Source organism: Sinocyclocheilus anshuiensis, unplaced genomic scaffold, assembly GCF_001515605.1.
Source record: "Sinocyclocheilus anshuiensis isolate Anshui unplaced genomic scaffold, SAMN03320099.WGS_v1.1 scaffold106, whole genome shotgun sequence".
Taxonomy (NCBI): Eukaryota; Metazoa; Chordata; class Actinopteri; order Cypriniformes; family Cyprinidae; genus Sinocyclocheilus; species Sinocyclocheilus anshuiensis.
In genome coordinates this window covers 559,320-581,840 of record NW_015542347.1, presented here as the reverse complement: position 1 = coordinate 581,840, position 22,521 = coordinate 559,320, and the positions used below count along the sequence as shown (strand labels likewise).

General features: G+C 37.5%; 1 protein-coding gene across 1 annotated transcript in view; it reads right to left on the bottom strand.

The window, feature by feature from the left end:
* Positions 1 to 22,521, bottom strand: part of LOC107691421 (sickle tail protein homolog) — a 102,244-nt gene that overhangs the window by 52,804 nt on the left and 26,919 nt on the right. Inside the window, exon 2 of the mRNA XM_016490008.1 lies at positions 2,896 to 3,188. Within this exon, the coding sequence (XP_016345494.1) occupies positions 2,896 to 3,188 (293 nt within the window). The remainder of the gene's footprint in view (positions 1 to 2,895; positions 3,189 to 22,521) is intronic.

Here is a 22,521-nt window from a genome sequence, read left to right as displayed (position 1 = left end):
TTGTGCAATTATTTTATAATAATAGGTCTGTGTTAAGTATTGTAAAAGCAAATTATTGACCATACAAATAAGATAAAAAAAGGTTAGTCAAGTGTATGGATGACTGGGCACTAAACCAATCAAAATTCCTCTCTCTCGCTCTCTCTCTCTCTCTCTCTCTGTCTGTCTTTCTCTGTGTGTAAACCCGCCTACACTGTTACAAACTCTTACACACACACACTCACATTCTGCAGCCAAGTACTCTCAAGCTGTCAATCACCTCCATTGTTCTGCTGTGTAGGTCTTTAAGAGCAGGTGAGAGGCCTTTTGTTTTCAATCAGAGTAAACACACGCAACACTCCCTCACTCACCCGCTGTGGGGAGGCGTTTGGCCCCTACCCCCACCTTTTCTCTTTAATACCCCCTGGGGCAATCCAAATAACATTCCACAGGCCCACTGAGTGGATGAGTATGGGCAAAAACGAGTGAAAAGAGAACGACAGAGCGAAAGAGAGCATTTTACAGAAAGCATGTTGTTCTCACAATCTTAATATCACAAAATGATACATCTAAAAGTGTTATGTATAAATTATCCCGTGTTGTGCTATAAAGAAAACTTTTGTCACATTAAACCAGAAATGTACACACTACCGGTCAAAGGTTTTGGATATATTTTTTTCTTTAATGATTTTGAAAGATGTCTCTTATGTGCACCAAGACCAAATATATTAAGATAGGAAACAGTTTATACTCTGAAAAATATTTCACAATATTAGAGTTTACTGTATTTTTAATCAAATATTTGATCAAAAATACAGTAAATTGTGATACTGTGAAATATTATTACAATTTAAAATAACCATTTTCTATTTTAATATGTTTCAAAATGTAATTTAATCCTGTGATGGCAAAGCTGACTTTTCAGCAGCTGTTATTCCAGTTTTTAGTGTCACATGTTCCTTCAGAAATCATTCTAATATGCTTATTTGCTGCTTATTATTATCAATGTTGAAAACAGTTGTGCTTTTTCATGGAAACTGAAACTCTACCATTCAGGAGCTTGGAGTAAGTAAGTTAAAAAGAGACATTATATTGATCGAAAGTGAGAGCAAAGTAATGAGGTATGATGATTTCCACAAAAATAATAAGCAGCAATATTAACATTCATAATAATAAAAACTAGTATTAATAATTGAGCGGGCGACCAATAAAAATTAAGCAGCAAATCAGAGGGATCTGTGACATTGAAGTCTGGAGTAATGACTGCACATACATCACATGTATAAATTACATTTTTAAATATATTAAAATAGAAAACATTCATTTCAAATTGTAATAATATTTCACAACATTATAGTTGCTACAATATTTAATCAAATAAAAGCAGCTCTGGTGAGCATAAGAGCCTTCTGTAAAAAATCCGAACTATCCCAAACCTTTGGGCAGTAGTGTACTTTAAGATCTAGTCAGTGCTAAACTTTGTCATTTTTCTTAATCATTCTGACTTGAGTGTGAAACCGAACAGAAAATGGAAATTTTAGGGCATGGCCTGACAACAAAAATGTGTCATTATGATATATGGCACAGACTTCAGTTCTCACCTCAGGCAACATCGGCTGGGCACAAGCACTGAAAATGGATTTTTATGGCCAAAGGGGAAAAATATAAAACAAATATTGAGAGGTCATTCTGTTTACAACCTTTTTAAGTACTCTGCGGCTCTAGAGTTTGGTTGGTTATGGGGTCGCAGTGAGAAAGAAAACTATCCAGCTTTTTAATATAAAAATTATTTAGCATACAATGAATGGAGCTAATATTATGAGTCAACTGAGAGGTGATCCCTGTGGTCATAACTGAAGAATGTGCAGCATAAGGACAGCAATGTCTCATATTCACACACTGAATATAGTTTTATATTGCCAGATGCGTCATTCACTGCAGAAACTGCTCATTGTTCACTGACATTTTTTCAAGAAAGCAGACCAGATAAAAAGTTTCTTTTATTTTCACTACTTCTTTTCGTCACTATATGGCCTCTATCTGATATTTACAGCCACCAGATAACTCAGTCCTTAAAATCCGGAACAAAGAAAACCTGTGGGCAACCTTTGGCTGACCCACTGAAGATCAATAGATAACACATACACACAGGACACTGCAATGAGATAGGTCTAGTGGTTCTTATTATAATTTTGCATGGTTCAGTGCAATCATTGCAACCATTTAATGCTAGATACATAACCTGTTTTAATGTTTCCTCCAGGCAATAAAACTTCTGCAGTCTCCTTAAACCATTCTGCCACTGGTTAATGATCATATAAACATTTGTACTTCTTTTCCCGGTATTGCAACATGGCATATTTGTATTGCATTTTTATAGTTTGCATATTTTACTATATCTGTTTCAGTCATGTGACGTTTATGCTATATTTATGACCATCAGTGAGACAAAGTAATGGCAGTGAATACAAAAACACATGCATACACATACCACACAAAAAAAAAAACTCTGATATTTATGTACCAGGTCCCAGAAAACATTTTTATCATTTAGCAAAAACCCTATCAAATCTGACATTAACATATATAAAGCAGAAATGTCATTTGACTGCCAACAACAATCACATCTTTTATTGATTATAATATAAATGCATGTTAGAGTGGGTGTTTTTATAAGCCTTCAAGTTTCTGTAGGAAGTATTGCATAAGTGGCTATAATATGACATGTATGTGATACCCTACTATTATAAAGAGATTTAGCCCAGGGCTGTCATTCAGCTTTGTTTATGATGCTAAAGACACCTATTTCCACAAATCTGCTTCATATCCCTAGTTCAAATACATTAGTGGACAGATTCTGGACTTCTGGAGCCGACATTGGCACAACAGATAGTATTGACAGTGAGTGGTCTTCACCTGTTCTCGGAGTCTCTCCTGATGGCCCATGATGGCAGAGGCGTGGTGTGGGTACTTCTGCTTCAGATGTTCCAAAAAGGCCTCTCGTTTTTTATCCATATCTGAGGGCTGCATGGCCAGGATCTCCTGTGAGCTGCGCGCTCCGCCCACCGTGTGTCTTCGTGGGACCCCTGCGCGGCTGGATTTGGCCTCACAGCGGCTACCAGGACTGTTAGCGGAAACAACCTGATGTTTACGGGCCAGGTGCTCAGCGTCTTCACTGGAAGTCACCTTTAGATTTCCCTTCAGAGGTTCTAGGGAAAAAAGACAGAGATGCAATGGAATGATTAGAGAAAAGTTGGAAAATATGAGAATGTTTCCTTGTGGACCACATTTGCACTGGGTATTACGAAAATCAATACATGTACATACACACACACGCTAAATAAATGTTTACAGATGACAGACAGACGATTCTCAGATGGAGCTGTCGGGACAAGATTTATTAAATGAAGATGTCAGGTTGATCATCCTCAAGCTAAAGTTTCCAAAAGCTGAAAGAAGCAAATAATGTCCTAACATAGCTAGCAGAGCGTTAGCGCTGAATGTTTACTCAGCGGTAGATACACTTTCTTAGAAGTGAATAAAATTGAATGCTAAAGTAAGACAAAAACCTTCAGTCATATTTAGTTAGTGTCATGAGCGCTAAAAGAATCACAAAAGTGCTGAGGAGAAAAATACTGTGTCAGCAAAACTACTGTTGGGAATGACCTGCCACTCTGATGTCTTGCTCTCCGGTGTGAAGCTGTTTGTAGCTTTGTACCTAACATGGGCAGTTTTTCTTCAATAACGAGTTGAGATATGGCCCGATTGGGATTCATTGTTACTTCATGTATAAGTAACATATGCTTACTTCATGTACTTCATATATAAGGTGAGAAACAGTAGGCTAACATTTACTTTCGCACAGTGCTCTGTTGTTTACCATAGATGTTCATTAAAAGGTCAATAAATCTCCCAAAGTGTAAGAGTGTAAGGTTGAGAAATCCTGAAACCCATCCTCCACCCCTGTACGCTTAGTGTCACAGGACAGCAATCTATCAGGTCTATTTATAACTGCTAAGCTATACGCACACACACACACACTTGTACACACAATCTCAAAGTAAGTCAACAAGAAAATCCAAGAAATCCTGTTTTATTCAGCGAACATTCAACCCTGTCATTGCAACCTTGTTTTATCACAGCGTCACGGAGTCCTTACCTTCCCCAGGCAGGTCTGTCCTATTCTCTTCTCCAAGTTCTGCCATGCTCTTCAATACAATGACCCTATAGACACTGGATTTAAGAGTCTGTCTGTAGAGAGCAGCTGTTGGCCAGATTCCACTGCCTCTCACATGAACGAAAGACGCTTTAGCAGTTTACTTTAATGGAATCTGGATTACTCTCAACTCTTGTGATCAACTCTAGAAACTTGTCAATTGAAAACACCCCGCTGCATGCTGAGTGTGCGGGAGTCTATGTGTGTGTCCTCATTCCCAGACCTAAAAAGGTGACGGTGACGTTAACGTTCCCATGTAAAGCTTAGCGAGGGGCCCTCGCCAACAGGTGCTAGATCCACACTTCCTCTCTCTTTCTCTCCTTTGCATTTTTATCAAATTTTCCCATTATAGATTTGAAGGTCTTTATTTTTGCTTCATGTATTGGCACTCCACAAATGAGGTACAAAATAAAGTAAGAAAAAATAAAAATATTTTTTTTTCTTTTCCAACAAAAGACCAGTGAAAGGAAGAGCTTAACCCTTTAGAAAATAGTGTCAGGAAGTTAAATGAAATGTTATATGATGTTTTATGCGTTTTGTATGAGTTTTTATTTCCTCCAGTAAAACAGTATAACAGTATAATCCATTGAATGTACTGTACTTTTATCCCACCCACACAGCCTCATTTTCATCACTGTCAAAATATTAAATATGGCACTAAACTGACTAAGGTCACTAGACATTAAATAAACAATTAAATAAAATATATTAACAAAGCTGCGGTTGTTGGTTAGTAGTTATTAATAAATTAATTGATAAAATATTTCTCATAAATCAAGGAAAAACTTTTTTTTTACCTTTTTTCTTAAAAATAACTTTGGTAACAGTGTAAAGTTACAGTCAGTAGATTTCTCATGTGTTTAAAACTGGGTACATTTAATGCTATAATAACTGTATTATATACAACAGTTTGTCTGACATTTCTTATCATTCTTTATGTAAACAAAAAAAACTGGATTTACTTTAAAAACATAATAAGTTGTACTTATGCACCCTATTTGTGGAAAAGTGCTTCCTGTTGCTGCCTATAAAAGTCAAATACTCCTGCTTGGTCGAACCTTTTTTCCTGATACAGTGTGTCTAATGTGAAGTGATTGTGAGAGAACAGTAATCCTTCAACAGCTGAATGTGGGTGGCTGCTCCACAGTTTCACGACAAGTAGATTATTCAATGAAGGGTATTTTAAAATGTTTCAAATATCTCCTATAATCCTATTCAAGTCTGTCATTACATCAAAGAGGCATAAGAATATTTATGTCTGTGTGTGGATGCATGCAGTGTGTAATTCATAATAGTTCAGTCAGCTCAGACAGACAGATGAAAACTAATGCATAACACATGGAAAGGAAAGAACCTCTTGTACGCTCTTGTAAGTCTTATATTGTTGTTTTTGTTAACTAAACACTATTCCTCATTGTCAGGGTATAGACGCCATGTTTTATTTGACATGCCTATGAGAAACAGAAGTACAGTTCGTTCAAGAGGTTGTACTTCTGTGTATTTTGCATACATTTTTCACCCAACAAAATACTGAAAATGTATATTTCTAAAATATCCGGTGCAAAGAACTCTGAAAATGTTAGTCTTCAATTACATAATGTGTAATTAAAAAGACTGGGAGATGTTTCTCCAAGTTATATGTCAACCATGTTATCATCAACAAATTAACAAATTATTTGAACCTTTTAAACGTGAACTCTTCAGAGACAAAGTCTCGTTTCTAATATAATCTTTGTCTTATATTTCAAACATTTCAACCCTGTTACCATGATTTTATATAGAAAACAATAATTGACAAGTTGGTGTTTGTAGAAATATCAATAGTAAATGATCTTTCCAAGATGCATCTTGTAGTTTCATGAGCTTAAGCACAAGGAAATTAAACTTTATACCTTTCTAAATGTACTGTATAATTATATCCCAGCATATATTAAAGTTAACTAGATGATAATGTTTGTAGACAAACTTTAATGTTGGCTTGAGAAAATCCTAGGGTTTTTAAGTTTTAAAGTCATTTTACCATGTTGCTATGTTTTAGAATCTTGATAGGCACTGTTAGCATGTTGCTAGCAAAGTATTGCTATATTACATTTTAACATACTAAATTATGTAATGTAATGTAATTTAGAGCAAGTTTACATGAAAAATGTTTGGCACTCGGAGTTCCATTTGTCAATGTAAGTCTAAGGGAATTTTGGCCTATTTGGAAGTCCGCTACTGGAATTTCATGAGTTGGATCAGTTAGAAAAGATACAGCAGCATGAGTCAGGCAATCCCAAATGTTTGTGCCAAGTTTGGTTGATCTAGCTTGAAAGCTTTAAGAAGCGTTAGAGTCAGAAATGTTAGGGTCAGAAGAAAATGTATACGCCACAATGCATTTCTCTAAGACTAAAGCATATTATTTGTCTAATTGCAATTTTTTAAATCATACAAATGTATTTTAAATATATTATTTCATAGAATGAAATTACAGTGCATCGCAAACATACCATGGAGTCACTGAGGACATTAAACAAACTCTTTTAGTCATCCTTCTGTTTCAAAAACCAACGCAAACCTATCAGTTCCATAAAAGTCATCCAGTTATTACAAGCCCAAATACCTAAATGACCAAATGTTCCATTATAAAACATAATACCAACTGTACAGTCAGTCATGATCATCATCAGCACCTCTCATATCTACCAAAGCACCAGTGACCTTCTGCAAGATGTTGATTAAGCTCTTCCTCATCACACATATTCCCCATTGCTTACTTTCCCCCAAACCACAAGCCTAAACAGCACAATTCTCATCCACCAAACCACACAATCTTCCTTTTCCGATTAAAAGAAATCTCACACTGAACAATGCTGAGGAAGTATAACCACATCCCTCACTCTTTCCCCTGTAAAAACACTTTTTATTTCCATTCCAGTCTTCTTCACCTCCTTTAACTTGCAATTCCTAGTCACGGGACACAATGGCCTGACACTGAGCTGCACCGAACAGGGCATGTGTCTTCAGTAAAGAGGTGTGTGTGTGTGTGTGTCCCAGTTCGTTTGGGGTCAGTGGTGTAGGGTTGTGCTCAGTAATGGATTTATGGAGGAATGTGTATCTGTGAGCTACCACTCCTAAACTTTCATCTCCTCTCTCTAAAAACAATGTACATCTCTTTCTCTTTTCCTGGTTGGACAGAGCTCTTTTGTGTGGCTGGGGATATTGTGTTACTGCAGACAGTGACTGACTATAAGGGATGATAGTCTCATTTAATAAGATAAGTGAATCGTACACACATAATTTTACACACACCTCACAAAACTGAACTCTCCTAAATATGATCATCCTACTATTCATTTGTGTTCAAAAAGTATGTTTATTAAGCTAAAACCAAGCTCATTTTGACTTGTAAAGTTTTTTGCGAGTGTTCAGGAAACATGTTTGGAAACAATCAATATCTTTGCAGTTCAATTTGGCTAATTGCACACACACACACACACACACTCACACACACACACATACACACACACACACTCACACACAATTCTCTACAGATTGTTTACTTTCTCTACACCTCTAATAAGCCCATTTAAAGATCCTCCAAACCCTGAGGCATTCTGGGTGATGGATTCCAACTGTCAATCACTGTCACTTTTAAGGATGAGCTTCAGGGTTTGGGTGGCAAGAAGAACTCCTCATCTTCATCATCATCTTATACTTGAATAATTAACTTTAATCGGATTATGAAAGCATAAAAACATACAATAACATGATACGGGTGTGACACTATGCACCTTTTCCCCTGATCACAATGCTGGGTGGCACGTTCAGCCAATGAGACTGATAAACCCTTAAGACAATACAAAGAATAGAAGGGGCCTTCAGGCAGAATCTGTTTTTATCTCCTTCATCAACTTGTAATCCAGATTAAATTTGACTTGATCTGTTCCAACAAGTTCCCATAGATGATCTTGTTCCCTCAGCCAGCAGAAAGCCCAAGGCAGAAGACACTGACAAATTCCCAGAGGAAGACAAGGATTTCTCAACAAAAAACCCACAAATATTTCAGACAACGTACATTCACAAGCACAGTGTTTAAATATATATAAGATTTATTTATTGAATGAACAATTGTATTATATATTGTAACTGTAATCAGTCATATGAGTTGACCACTAGAGACTACAGACTTTGCTGGAGTAAAAGAGAGCAATGTTTTTCCTTCTTAAAGTTTACCACCTCCAGACCTTTACACAAACACACACATTTACAGGCGTCTGTAAAACAGGTGTGGAGTATAGAAAGTGTGTTACTAGTTCCCGCATATGTGCAGGTGAGTGACCTGATTTATTTAAAAAGAGCTTTCTACTGTAAATACAGGACTTTGTGATGCTGTAATGGTGCCACAATGCAGCCTGGTAACATTTTTGCCTCTCTCACAGGAAGAGTTCAGCTTTCAGCCTCCAGTATCTGTTTACAGTGGATGTGATCTTCTGATCTGTAAGCAGTAGAGCAGAACCGGATAACAGTGTCAGAGTTCAGTCTGCTCAACGCTTGCCTTTCATTATCAGATTATGGTCTTATAAAGATAGCCCTTATCTATCTATCTATCTATCTATCTATCTATCTATCTGTATGGTTGTTTTGGAAGTGACCACAAAGAGGCAACTCTATCAGAAAGTGAATTGCACCAATTCATTTTCTTGATGAGAAGTGAGAAAAGTGTATTCTTACAGTTTTTTTTAGACTGCTTACACACATTTTCAAAACTTTGCCTCTTATTTTTTTCAAAACTTTAAACACAAATCCAAGAATTGCACACACAAAATGCAAAATGCCCCACATCTCTTGCAAAATGAAGCACTGCAAAAAATATCACAAACACATCTCAAAAGCAAACATTTGTCTTACGTTGCAAACACCTTTGCCATAATATAAAATTTTTGGATAGGCTATATCATATACACACACAGTTATTCAAAACCTACAGCTCTTCTTTCTTGAGCTCCTATGTACAGTACATTTCTGTACAAGATTGAAAGTAATTGGCAGAGAGATGTTGAAAAATTCACGGTAAACACGAAAGCAAGATTGAAACCAAACTTTTTATTTTTAATGTAAGCATTTGTGGTTGTGAATACAGTATTACACAGTACGAAAGAAAAGAAATACATCCACCATGTGTATGTGTGCAGATGTGTATTTATTGGCCTATTCTAAAGCCATGATTGGTTGGTGTTAAGTAAATCAATGAATGTTTGCACACGTGAGGAGTTAGTGTGAGGCACTGATGAATTACTGTGGCATTTTGATGGGTTGTGTTTGAAAAAGGAAATCAAGATACTTCCTGTTAGATTTTTGTGTGCTATATAAAGAATTGTGTGTTGTGTTTTAAAAGTGTTTTATGAAATTGGAAACTGAGTCAAAAGCCGAGAATTAGTGCATGGTTTTGCAGATTTGGTGTTGGGTTCTTGTGTTTAAGTGTCAAGTTTCAGAAATTGTGTGACAAGTAAAGATTTTGTGTGTAAGCAGTTGAAAAAAACTGTAATAGTTTTTGTTCTAAATTATAATTTCTATATGTCATACTGTGTCGTTTTAGGGTTTTATTTGCGTATTACATGATAGTTTGAATATGTGAGTTACCGCGCAGTTGGCCACGACTGACCCTTCCCCTTAATAAAGTGAATAAAGAAGCTCTCGGCTATGTGTTTGTCTCTGTGTCAACGGTCGCCCTGCCAACAGAGGGGCTTGCGGCACCCTGAAGAGAGGAGATGAGGGAGCCACCTGTGAACAGCTGCTCACACACACATACACACACACACCAGCCCTAGCTGTGAGAATTGCATCTTGATTATATTTGGCAGAATGAACACATGGATCATTCTGCACACCGCTGGAGAAGAGACATCCAAAGGTGTGTGTGTGTGTGTGTGTGTGTGTGTGAGAGAGATAGAGAGAAACAGAAAAAGAGATGGGAGAAATGAAGAAGATAATGCGGGAAGTGCTACATCACGGTTATATTGTATAGTACAGTAAGCAGCCAAAGTCATGCTGTCGGTTGAGATTTAACAGGAGTCGGTCCTGGCAGGAATACAGCTGTCTGTCTGACCAGAGATATAGACAATAAGGTACTGAATACAGTCTGTTGAACACAGACAAACACACACCGTTCTTATCTCAGTCCAGATTCTTCATTCTGTTCATGGGCTTTGCCAATTAGAATTTATGTTTTAATATAACACTGCTGAAATGGCTTTATTAAAATGTGATTAAAGCGAGATAAGCACCTTCAAATGTCAGTGCTCTTATTCAGACATGACTGCACTCCACATCTCACTCCCTTCATTCTGTCTCTTTCCCATTAAAATTAAACTGCCACTGTCCCGCATGGTCAAATCTTAATGTTTCGGTAAATTCTGGGGGTTTCAGAAGCTGCTTTTATGCACTATAGACTATGCACTTTCACTATAGAATGACTTGAAATAAACCATCTGTGGTAACACTTTACAATAACACCATATAATTATTCATATAAATATTACTTTAATACAAGCTAATGATGAGTTAAGGCATGTACTAATCAAGAACTAAATTTAACTATGAGTCAAATGAAGTCCTATGACATGAGTTATATGAATTAATATGTAAAAACTAACACCAAAGTGTTAATTAATACATTAACCAACAAACATGAAGTCAAGGTTATTCAAACATGAATTAATTTCACTCATGTCGTAGCTAAGGTTAGGTCTTGATTAGTACATGCCTTAACTAATATTTAATTGAAGTATTAGTACACGCTTATTCGTGTACTGTTATTGTAAAGTGTTACAATAATAATAATAATAAAGACATTGATTTTTAAGAAGTAAAAGGTAATTTATTTATAGTATTTAGCTGTTTGAACATTCTGGTTATTTTTCATCCTTTCTGGAGCTTTACAACCCTTGGTCCCTATATAATTTAGTTGTATGTAAAAGAGCAGTGTGAACATTCTTCAGAACATCTACTTTTGTGATCCACAGAAGATAGAAAGTCATGCAGGTCATAAATCACGGGGTGCGTAAACGATGACTGAACTGGCCCATGGCACTGTGCCCGCTGTCACACCTTCATCACACCCCTGGCTCTAAAATGACCTCTAAAATATGTGCTCTTTCCTAGATAAACAGAAAGAAAAAGCAAAGAGGTACAAGATTGTAGAATCTGACAGCTATTGCACTATGACACAATATGGTACAGGGGTAAACCATCAGAGGGCAGACTATATAGTGCGGAGACACATTAAAACCCACAAATACACCCTGTTATTCATCTCATAAATCACAAATCAAGATTTTAATATGACATCAACATCTGGCCAAGTGAAAACATCTCAAAGTCTCCATTTCAGTTCCTCACTGTGTAAACACAAAGTCTTTCCAGCCTTAATTACTGCAGCCTACAGAAACGGTTTCCCACACAGAACAGCACTATAGACCCCAACACACTGATACCGTCCAAGACAGCGGTTAGAAACACTAATACACACACTATGATAGAGAACATACCAGCTTTTAACAGTCATAACTAATGACTGAGTCACTATGAAAAAAGTAATCATGGCTTTATGCGACCAAGGAAACACTAAGTTGTTCGTATAGTGGCCTCTTCAAACATTTAAATAAATAAAAAATAGTGGATGTCACAGTTAATCTATTGTCTTATAGTGTATATGCGACTGTAGCCTACTATTTTGCTTGAAAATGTATGTGACTTGGTTTGATATTTTGCTATATAATGCCGTTTTTTCCCTCAAGTGTGCCCTAAAGGGATAGTCCACACCAAAAAGAAGATCCTGTCATCAAAATTCACCATCATGTTTCAAACCTTTTTGACTTTCTTATGGAACACTAAAGAAGATGTTTTAAAGAATGCTAGTAACCCATCAGTTTCCATTCCATTATATATTAGCTACTATTATATATTTTTGACTTTACAGCATTCTGAAAGAAACAGTTTGGTAACCAAAATTCAAAATATCCGTCCCTTAAGTGCTCAAATACTTTTGGGGCCACTGCACTTCTACATTAATGTTAATTTTATTGATACAACTCTGCTGCCCTCTAGTGTCTGGTTTACAACATGCACATACATCTGGCAAAGTGATTTCTTTAGCTGTCACATCAGAATTTTTCCCAGCTTTGCACAGACATCCATTAACTATCGAACTACCTCATAAACTGTTGAATAACACAATTAATGAGCAGTTTAAAAACTAAAACGGCATCTATTTCACAGCATTAATCAGAGAGAGAAAAAAAGCAAACTGATCATGGCAGAATTAGAGTTATGTTCCAGCCAGAGGCAGAGCAGACTAGGAAAAACTGGTTTAGGGTACAAAACATCACATTACAGAAAAAGAAAGTGAATGATACAAAGTGGAGAAAGCAGTGAGGTTAAAAAGATGGGATGCAAGAAGGATGGAGGGCAAAGAATGGAAGAATGATGAGCTTGAAGATATACAAAAAAACTGTAATATCTCTAATGGATAAAGGCTGCAGCAAATGATCTGATTCGCTGTCTATGACATCATCCCTGCTAGGCCGCCTCCCAGTTGGACGATGTCATCAGCACTGAGGCATGTCAGTGCTGTAATGCAGCAGGACCCCAGCTGCATACACTCATATACAAGAGCACAGGGCTAAGACAGTTTGTGTGACACAAAAGCATTCGAGGGCAGTCAAGGTTTGCACGAATGAAGTCAAATTAGTGTGAAAGAATGACCAAGCGCTACAGGCTCAAGATCACTGTCCCCAATCCAGATTCCTGTCCTCTTTAACCCTGATCCAGTTTCTCACAATCCAGATTAAGTGTCCCGAAAGTCACAGGCAGAGAGCACTAAAGCAGATGCGCACCATCCCTTAATGCCCATGTGATGCAAATCTGATTAACACAAATGCCAACATCATCACAAGATTAGGAGTTACAAAACACACATTTACTAGCATGATTTTGTTTATGACATCAAACAGAAGCTTCGCAGAAATAGATCTGATCAATTCCAAATACTAGGTGTTCTGAATGGTGATCGCAGTTCAAGCATAAAAAATTACACAAATTGAAAATTAAAATATTAAAATATTAAAAATACAACCCCAATTCCAGAGAAGTTGGGACATTTTGTAAAATGAAATAAAATCAAGAATCTGTGATTTGTTCATTCTCTTTAACTTTTATTCAATTGACAAAAGTACAAAGAAAAGATTTCAGTGACCAACGTAAATGTATTTTGTAAATATGAACAAATTTTGATTTTGATGGCTGCAACACACTCAAAAAAAGTTGGGACAGAGGCATGTTTAACAGTCACATCAACCTTCCTTTTAATTACAATGTTTCATTGTTTGGGAATTGAGGATACTTAATTGTTCCAGTCTCGCTTGATACAAGACTTCAGAAGCTCGGCAGTCTGTGATCGTCGTTGTCTGATTCTCCTTTTCATGACTGGTCATACATTTTCAATTGGAGACAGGCCTGCAGGAAGGCCAGTCTAGCACATTCACTCTGTCTCTATGAAACCACGTTGTTGTATCACATGCAGAATGAGACCTGGCATTGTCTCGATCTAATAACCATGGACGGCCCATGAAAGACATCATCTTGATGGCAGTATATATCGCTGTACAATCCCAGTATATGCCTCAATGTCAATAATACCTTCGCACATATGCCAGTCACCCATGCTCTTTGCTCTGCTGCACCCCATACCATGACAGACGTTTGCTTTTGCTTCTGTCGCTGATGAAAGTCTGGATGGCCCCTTTGGTCTTTTTACAAAACTTCCCAACTTCCTGGGGGGTTGTGGTATATACAATTAGCAATATTTTCATACAAACAGATCAAAAATGAAGTTTTTGAGCACTGACAATCCTCTCCAGCCGAACTCGAGAATCAGCTTGACTCGTGTATGAATCATTCACAAGAACAGTGTTGTGAACCAGATCTACCAACTGGATTTTTTTTCACCATACTGTTCAGAAGTCTGGGGTTAGTATAATTTTTAGTGGTTGTCAATTTGGTCCACAAATAAATGAATGAATGAATAAATGAATAACTAACTAACTAACTAAATAAATAATTGTAAAATATTATAACAAGTTAGAATCGCTTTTCTATTTGAAAATATATTAAAATGCAATTTATTCCTGTGAAGGCAAAGCTGTATTTTCAGCAGCCATTACTCCATCTGATCCTTTAGAAATCTTTCTAATGCTGATTTGCTGCTCAAGAAACATTTCTTATTATTATCAATGTTGAAAACAGGTGTGCTGCTTGATATTTTTGTGGAAACTATCAGGATTCTTTGATGATTCTAAGTTCAATAGAACAGCATTTATTTAAAACAGAGATCTTTTGTAACATTTTATATTATTTTACTGTCAGTTTTGATAAATTCAATGCATTAATTTCTTTCAAAAAGAAAAAAACAAACAAAAAGAAACAAACTTTTGAATGGCAGTGTGTATCTGAATGAATTAGTGGGAAATACTACTTCCAGAGCTTGTTTTTGGATATGTGTGTCTGTGTTCATGGGGTGTGTGCTCCCAAAATTCTGAGATCCACTGAGTGTGTAATGAATGCCATATGCCTGATGTCACTTAATGAAGAACCATCTCAGTCCTGCTAAGAAGAACAGTTTGAGTCTAAAGTTTGTAGTCAAAACACACACGCTTACAATCAAACACACAATATGTCACCATTCTCTGATTATGCGACAGTACAAAATATCCCACAATACGTTTATAAAAAACAACCCTGCTTCTATCAATCATTTCAAAACAATAGACATTTCATTACTGTACTACATGAGTGGTTTATGCACTGTGACAAGGTCACATTGGTTGTTATTGGAAAATGTGCCAAATTGTTGTTTGTCCACTACTGAGCTAAAAGGCCCAGCTGAATTCTGGGTTTGGAAGAGGAAGACAAGAGGTAAACTTCCATTTAAGGAATGGGGACTAATGCAGGAAAAACATCCGAGGAACAGGCAGGGAACGGGGTGGACTCGCTATGTGTCCCGTTGCTATTCCATTGTTGACATTTTCCTGAGGCTTTCCCTTTCCCTTCCATTCAAACCACATTCGGAATATTGCGTGACCTTAAGACTGAAATGTCGGAAAACCTGGATTCACCCATACCCTGAAGCAAATTTCACACTGAGCTTCTAATGGTTAATAAATTCGCATAAACGCATAAATACGCAAGGTTTTTGTGAATGCATTAATGTGTCTATTTTCTACATAAGAAAACAAACGCTGCAAGCACAGTTTTTTTCTCTTTAAAGCATCTGTTTGCTCCTGTTGATCTGCTCCTTCATGAATCTCTAAACCATTTGCTTCCATCCATTTCAAACCACTGAAGAAGAGGAATAACAGACAGGAAGGAGGAGAGGTAAAGATGCATTTCCACTCAGCAGCTGCCAGGAAAAGCTCTCTGTTTGAAAAATGACAAGTGCAGTGTGTGTGTAAAAGAATGGGGTGGACAGGGGAGAGGTGTGGGAAAGATGTTCTGCCTTATACTGACACTTTTCCCCCATCATCCTCCTGTCAGAGTCAAATCACAACACATTATAAAACTCTACCTGAAAATTTGAAGAACAACAGACGGAAAAAGTAAGTGCTTTTAGAGTTAAGACAGAAAATGTGTCTACATTTTTTTTTCCTCGTACGTCATAACCATAAAACCTATTTTGTTTAATTGATAGCTACAACTATAGTACTGATTTTTGATTTCAACAATAATTTTTCTGCTTAGTTTTCTACTAGTTTTCTCCACTCCTGTTACAGCCAACACTCTCTAAAATAAAAGGTTCCAATTACAAATGAAAAGGTTTTAAAAGTCTGAAACAATAGAAGAATAGTTTTGGGTTCCACAAAGACCAAAAACCTAGATGCTGCAAAGAACAATTGTAAACGTTTTATCTTCAAGACAGAATAATAATGCATGCAACACACAACACTTAGAACTTGATCAATCCATTTCGTAGGGATGCCCTGATATTTAAAAAATAATCTGATTTGATATTTATTTTATGGTTTGGCCGATGACCAATAAATATTATTGATAAAATAAATATTAATATGTACATTTTTTATTATATACAATTATTAAGCAGCATATCTCCTAACCAGATCTCATGAAAGCACGCTTCAATGGCTCAATGTTGTGTTTCTATTTGGCGTAAGATTTATACACAGAAATTGATGGTTCGGTTTAGAGGTGTGGGGTAGGTGCGTATTATATGTACGCCAAAATACTTATCATATACACGCCAACAAAGTGAGTATCATATGCACACAAAAACTGTATTATATGCACGTCAAACACATGCATATCGTATACGCGCCAAAGTCAATTTCTGCATATAAATAGCACGCAAAATACAAAAAACAAAATTAGGGCTAGCATCTAGCTAGACTCACTTACCAGAACGTATAAGAGGATCTGGCACAGAAAGAGAGACTAGAGGTCACGAAGATAATAAAGATGTTACATTAAAGTGAATTTGGGATCCTTCGCTTCAGCATCTGATAGCTGGCCAGATGCATTAATCTATTCCGGCATGTCAAGTTTCACCTAGTTCATTCAGCTGCCTGCAAACATATTTATGGCTCAGACACATTCCAGTCGCATGAAAATTAATAATCATGTAACCACAGCCAAATCGGCCTTATGGAAAATCATATCCTTCCTAGCAGCCAGTAAGCCTTTTCCAGTGAAATTGCCCTCGATGCAGACATCAAAAATTCATCTGTTGAATTAAGACCAATCCGTGCAACGCAATTTTGTACATTCGTGCTAACAGCTGATTATAAAGCGGAAAAAGATAAGGCGTCATTAGCATATGGTTAGTGCAGATAAATGAGGAAAAAAGAACGAGAGACAGAGACAAAGTGAGACGACATAAAAGCATGAAAAAATGTCCTGACTGTTAGCAGTTAGAGGGATTTCATCCATTTTTATTAAGATTAGCCAAGTTTAATACCCAAAGACTTACTAAAGACCAAACATAATTAACTACTCAACACTTACACTCTCTCTCACATGCTCGTGTCCAGCTGGGATGAAAAGAGCACATGGCTGATGAATCTGTAATTATAAGATGAAAGTAGGGACACTCTAAGGGATTATATGATGTACCCTCAGAAATTATGTAATAACTGACTTTTTTTCACACAGTGTTTCCTTAAAGGAGACAAAGAATGATTTCAAGAACGCCTTGCTGGTATTTGTTATGTAGGTATTTAAATTACCAATATAATGTAATGTAATGTAATATAATATAATAGATATCATTCAATTTTTGTGGTCTCAAGTTTTTTTTAAAATATTTTTATTCAGCAAGGACACATTAAACTGTTTTAAACAATGTTGAAGAAATATTTCTTGAGCACCAAAGCATCATATTAGAAATTTCTGAAGGATCATGTGACACTGAAGACTGGGGTAATGGATGCTGAAAATTCAGCTTTTTAAAATATATTAAAATAGAAAACAATTTCACAATCTTACTATTTTTACTATATTTTTTATCAATTAAATGCAGCGTTGTTGTGCATACAAGACGTTAAATATGAAAGAAACTTACTGACCCCAAACATTTGAATGGTAGTTTACTGTATTTTTGGACTAGATTTTACATATAATGGAGAACATGAGCATTGCTAACTTACGGTGTTGCCAAGTCTGTGGTTTTCCCATGAAATTGGGCTACTTTTATAATGCTGCCACAGTTTGTTTTTTACTCTGCGGGTTGAAGCGAAATTCCACATCCTCCAGGAACGCAATTTTGACCAAAGTGGAACCCCCTGGAAGGAGGTTTGGAGCCCCCAGAATAGTAATTTTTAATTTAATTTAATTTTTAAAAATGTTTTTACGTGTACTGCGTTAAGCTAACTGAGACTTGTTATAGCACTTGCACATCATTGCTCTTTTGTTGATTTTGATTGCTTCCATTGTCCTCATTTGTAAGTCGCTTTGGATAAAAGTGTCTGCTAAATGACTGAATGTAAATGTAATTTGGAGCGATTTTAATAGACATTTCCACCCAGAATGTGGTTGGGTTAGTTTTGATTACCAATTGGGCTGGTTTTGTTACGTAGACCTGGCAACCCTTGATAAGTCATGATGTTAGTGTGTTGTGGGTGGCTTGCTTGGTGGTTGCACAAGTCAAAAAGGCCCATCCAGGTATGATATACTAGCCAGTATATGGTTTGGGTCACTCCTTTAAAATAAATCTATAGGATTTCTCTGCAATTCCATCATTTGGCAGGCCAAATTCCTGTCCAAAAGCATAAAAGTTATAGCACACCTCTAATTCAGCAAGACGCATGTTTTGAGGCATCATTCATGTCTGTAGCACAAACAGTGCAGGACGAGTTATGCGCCAAAGTTTTAGTCAAATCTATCTTGGACTGCAGTGATATCAGCCTCCGGTCTGGCGTCAGTGAAATATCCGCTGCCTCTCTTTCAGGCTTGGTGCCATTTGTAGGTGATCTGCTGTTGATTGCCTCAGTGGTTCCCATGGCAATGGGGTGACTGTGGGTTACAGGCTAATCTGAGGAAAATAGTACAGGCTTGCCCATACATTACTACCAGTGGGGATGTGATCGGTGCAGAGACAAGGGCACATGGCTGATTCTATGAGTCTCAGAAGACTATGCTTTGATGCTTTGAAGAAAATGCTGACTCTATATTTCATTTTGTTAAGTCAGGGGGTTTCAAACTTTTTAATGCATGATATTATAAAGACAACTTGTTTTAAAAATTTCAACAAACTGTGATGTATTCTGCAGTCACTTATTTTTGTATAATGACTGCTAAACTATCTGACTGCCCATGGCAACCAATTTCCAACATAGCGGTGCTAGTTTCATGTCTCTCGTATGACTCCATATTCTCTTCTCTCACATAAAATAATAACTCAAATCAGTATTTAATATCCATGTATTTATTTTACTGCATCACATCGGAATCCAGATCACCCTGTCACATTTATTTTTCCAATAATGACCACCAATCTGTACATTATTCTCATATATGTTTTGGACAGAGCGAGCTAACAAGTAACTGCAGTAGTTTTTATTTATGTAAGCTGTTACACAGAACAAATAAGCAGATACGTAACCACAGTCTCCCAGGATTTGCCTTTAAACCATTGATATTCCATGTCGCAACAGGGAATTGCATTTAACTTTATGGGATAATCAGTCTCACAGCAAGGCATACAGACAAACCATGGATGGCTGATGTAAGATCACCAGACTGGGCCCTGCATTCAGATCATAAAAGAGCAAAAACAAAGGCCATCCATTCATCCAACATTCCGTCTTTATATGGCAAACTATAAAAAAAGGCCTTAAGAACCTCTACACAGCCAAACAAGCCAGCAGGTCAGGCTTATGTAAGTTGTGAGAAGCCTCATTCCTCACCAAACCGTGAGGTAATAGCAGTGGTGAGCTGTCACTTTCCCGTCTTCCTCAAGCAAGAGAAAGAGAAATAGTAAAAGGGAAAGCAGAACTGAAAGCTTAAGTATGACTTTTTTAACATAGGCTCATTGGGAAAAATGCCTACATTTTTGCAAAAACCCAAACACATAGCCTACCTAAACATACATACAGCTGACTGCAGTTTCCAGCTAAAATAACCACAAGTGGAAGTAAATCACAACTTTTATTCCTTTTCACATTACAAGGACAGATTATTGATTAACCTGACTTATTTTGTGCACTACCTTGTACAATGCTGCTCATTTCTGAACTTGTTCAATACTTTGGTGTTAAACTGCCTACTTAGTATGCAGAAACAACTGAAAGTTAGCCACTTTTAGGTTGACTCTCCAGAAAAGTGTAAACAGTGGCACAACATTGCTGTTTGTTTGAGAATTCTGACCTGCCCAGCATAGCAACAGTTCAACCAATAGTGTGAGCTTTGGGTGAGGCTACTGTTTGTACAGCCAATGGGGAGTGTTTGGAAAACCTGTGTGAAAACAATTAGCATTTTTGCAATTTTGTTTTGAGGCGGTGGTGCCACAGAAAACTACACCCTTCAGCTTCAAGATCAGAGAATAAAGAATATGGTTTTCTGAAGCAAAAATGATTAATTATAAGATAATTATAAACGAGGGAAAGATGGCTTTACAGTTTCTAACCAAGTGAGTGTCTTATGTAAATAGTTTCCTTTTCGAAGTGTAGCTTGTGGATTTACTAATCACTATTATGAGGCCAGCCTCTTCTAAACGCTACAAATTCTGCAAATGCTTCGGTTACCCTTACATGCATTTGTTGAAGTCTAAACACTTGCAGGGTTTTGATCAAAGAGAAACAAAAATTGTCTTTTTACTGCGAGACTAGAAAGAAGTACCATTTTGAAAGAGAGCAGGATTAGATAAGTGTCAAGGAACCTTTGAGGAAGTTTGTTAAATGAGGGTGATTCAATTAGCGATTAGTTCCTATCTCTCAGCCAGGCTTGTATAAAAGGGGCATGTACTCTCAGACAGGATTTATATTTAATGGAGAACTAATAGATGAAGACTCCTCTGAGATGGTGCTACAGGTGTAGTTGTTCAGAGCTCAAGAACAGAGGAAACACACTGATATCATGTGCCAAATCGAAGAGCAAAGGCATAAGGAAAATAAGCACTCTGCTGAGAGTAAAAGGTTAAGTCCATCTCAATTGAGGCAGCTGTTTCATCTGGCTCTCGCAGATGGTTCGGTGATTTTTGCTATGACATCATTGTCTTGCCTCTTATTTTCTTATTCTCAAAGACCGCTGAATGTTCTGCAGGACAGTCTGGGTGGGAACACAGTAAGAGGCATTTCTGGAAAGGACTGGACAATGTAGGATAAAATGGCTCTGTCAAAAGCCGACACAACATTTTGTTATGTGTTTTACTCCAACTAACAGCAGCTAACATACAGTATATTGCAGGTCAAATCAACCAATAGTGTTAGCATCACTGCAGCATGCCATCATGTCATTAGTTTCAGTTTCTGACAGCCTGTACAACACAAATATTACACAAAAATCAAGCGTAGCGTTAGTTCTGGCAGGTCATGTTAGTCAAGCTCGCATCAGCTGACTCTCAGCTGATCCCCATCTATGGGAATACGACACCTATCTAAGCATTTATATATATAAGGTCCCTCAGTATTATCAGCAGTTTTCGCATTGCTCAATAGCTAATTAAATGCCGCATTCGGCAGGCAAAACACCATCATCACTAGGAATCGGGAATTTAGAGAAGTGGAATTCGTTTCCCCAATGGTCTCACCTCTGATTCATTCAAGGTCGTTAACTTGAACACGTGAATTCACCGCATTCATCATAAGCTGCCTGATTCAGAAGTGACCGAGTTAGAATTACTTCACGCATCTCTACATTATTGTCATGGACTCCACGAGTTATGTGACTGACTCAAGAACAAGTTCAGATGGGAACTTCATCCCCAAGAACGACATTGGATCAGCATCATTGGTTATAATAAGCACGCAACACACGTCGTGCTTGTCATCACAGAATCTAACCAACGAGAATAAAGTGTGTCGTCATCAAGGCTTTCGCAGTAGGCTTGTTTGCGCAGAACCGATCACCGGTGATCACCGCGAGATGCATTCCAGCTAGAAAAGTGTTCGAGTTACGTCCAACTTGCTCTGATGTCATGCTGACATGTGCAAAAAAACTCTCGCGCCGGCGAGGCGGCTGTGTCGGATTGTGCAGTCAAGCACAAGTCAAGCTCTCCACCGACTGCGCTGATCAAAAGCATGATGGGAAATGACCAAGCGGCAACCTCCCGCTCTCTCTCATGAAGCCAACACGGAAGTGACTTAAACTGTAATGCGTCAACTGGCCGCTAAAGGCTGGCTGCAAAAGGGAGTCAATCCCATAGACTCCCCATGTTAAAATGCCCAACTTTACAGCAGAAAAAAACATGTTTACAGCCTGGTTAAAAAAATGATCTTGGTCTATATAGCTAATTTTGCCCTTCATGACAGCTGTGAGGGGGGTGAATTTTTTTAGAACTCATCCGTTTAAATTATATTAAGCCTTAAAGTTCTGCATAATTAAGGGCGCGGCCACTTGAGTGACAGGTTGATTGCCGCAGATGTCACCACCGTTGAGCTAGGTGGGCGTGGTTTCAGCAAGCAGCTCCTGCCTCTTTGCCCGTTTTCGATTATCCGGGAGTGACGCGCTGCCAAGATCGCGACGGTCGGCTCCGCCTACTTTAGGTTTCAAAAACGCTCTTCGGAAACCTACGGGTGACGTCACGGACACTACGTCCATGTTTTTATACAGTCTATGGAAAC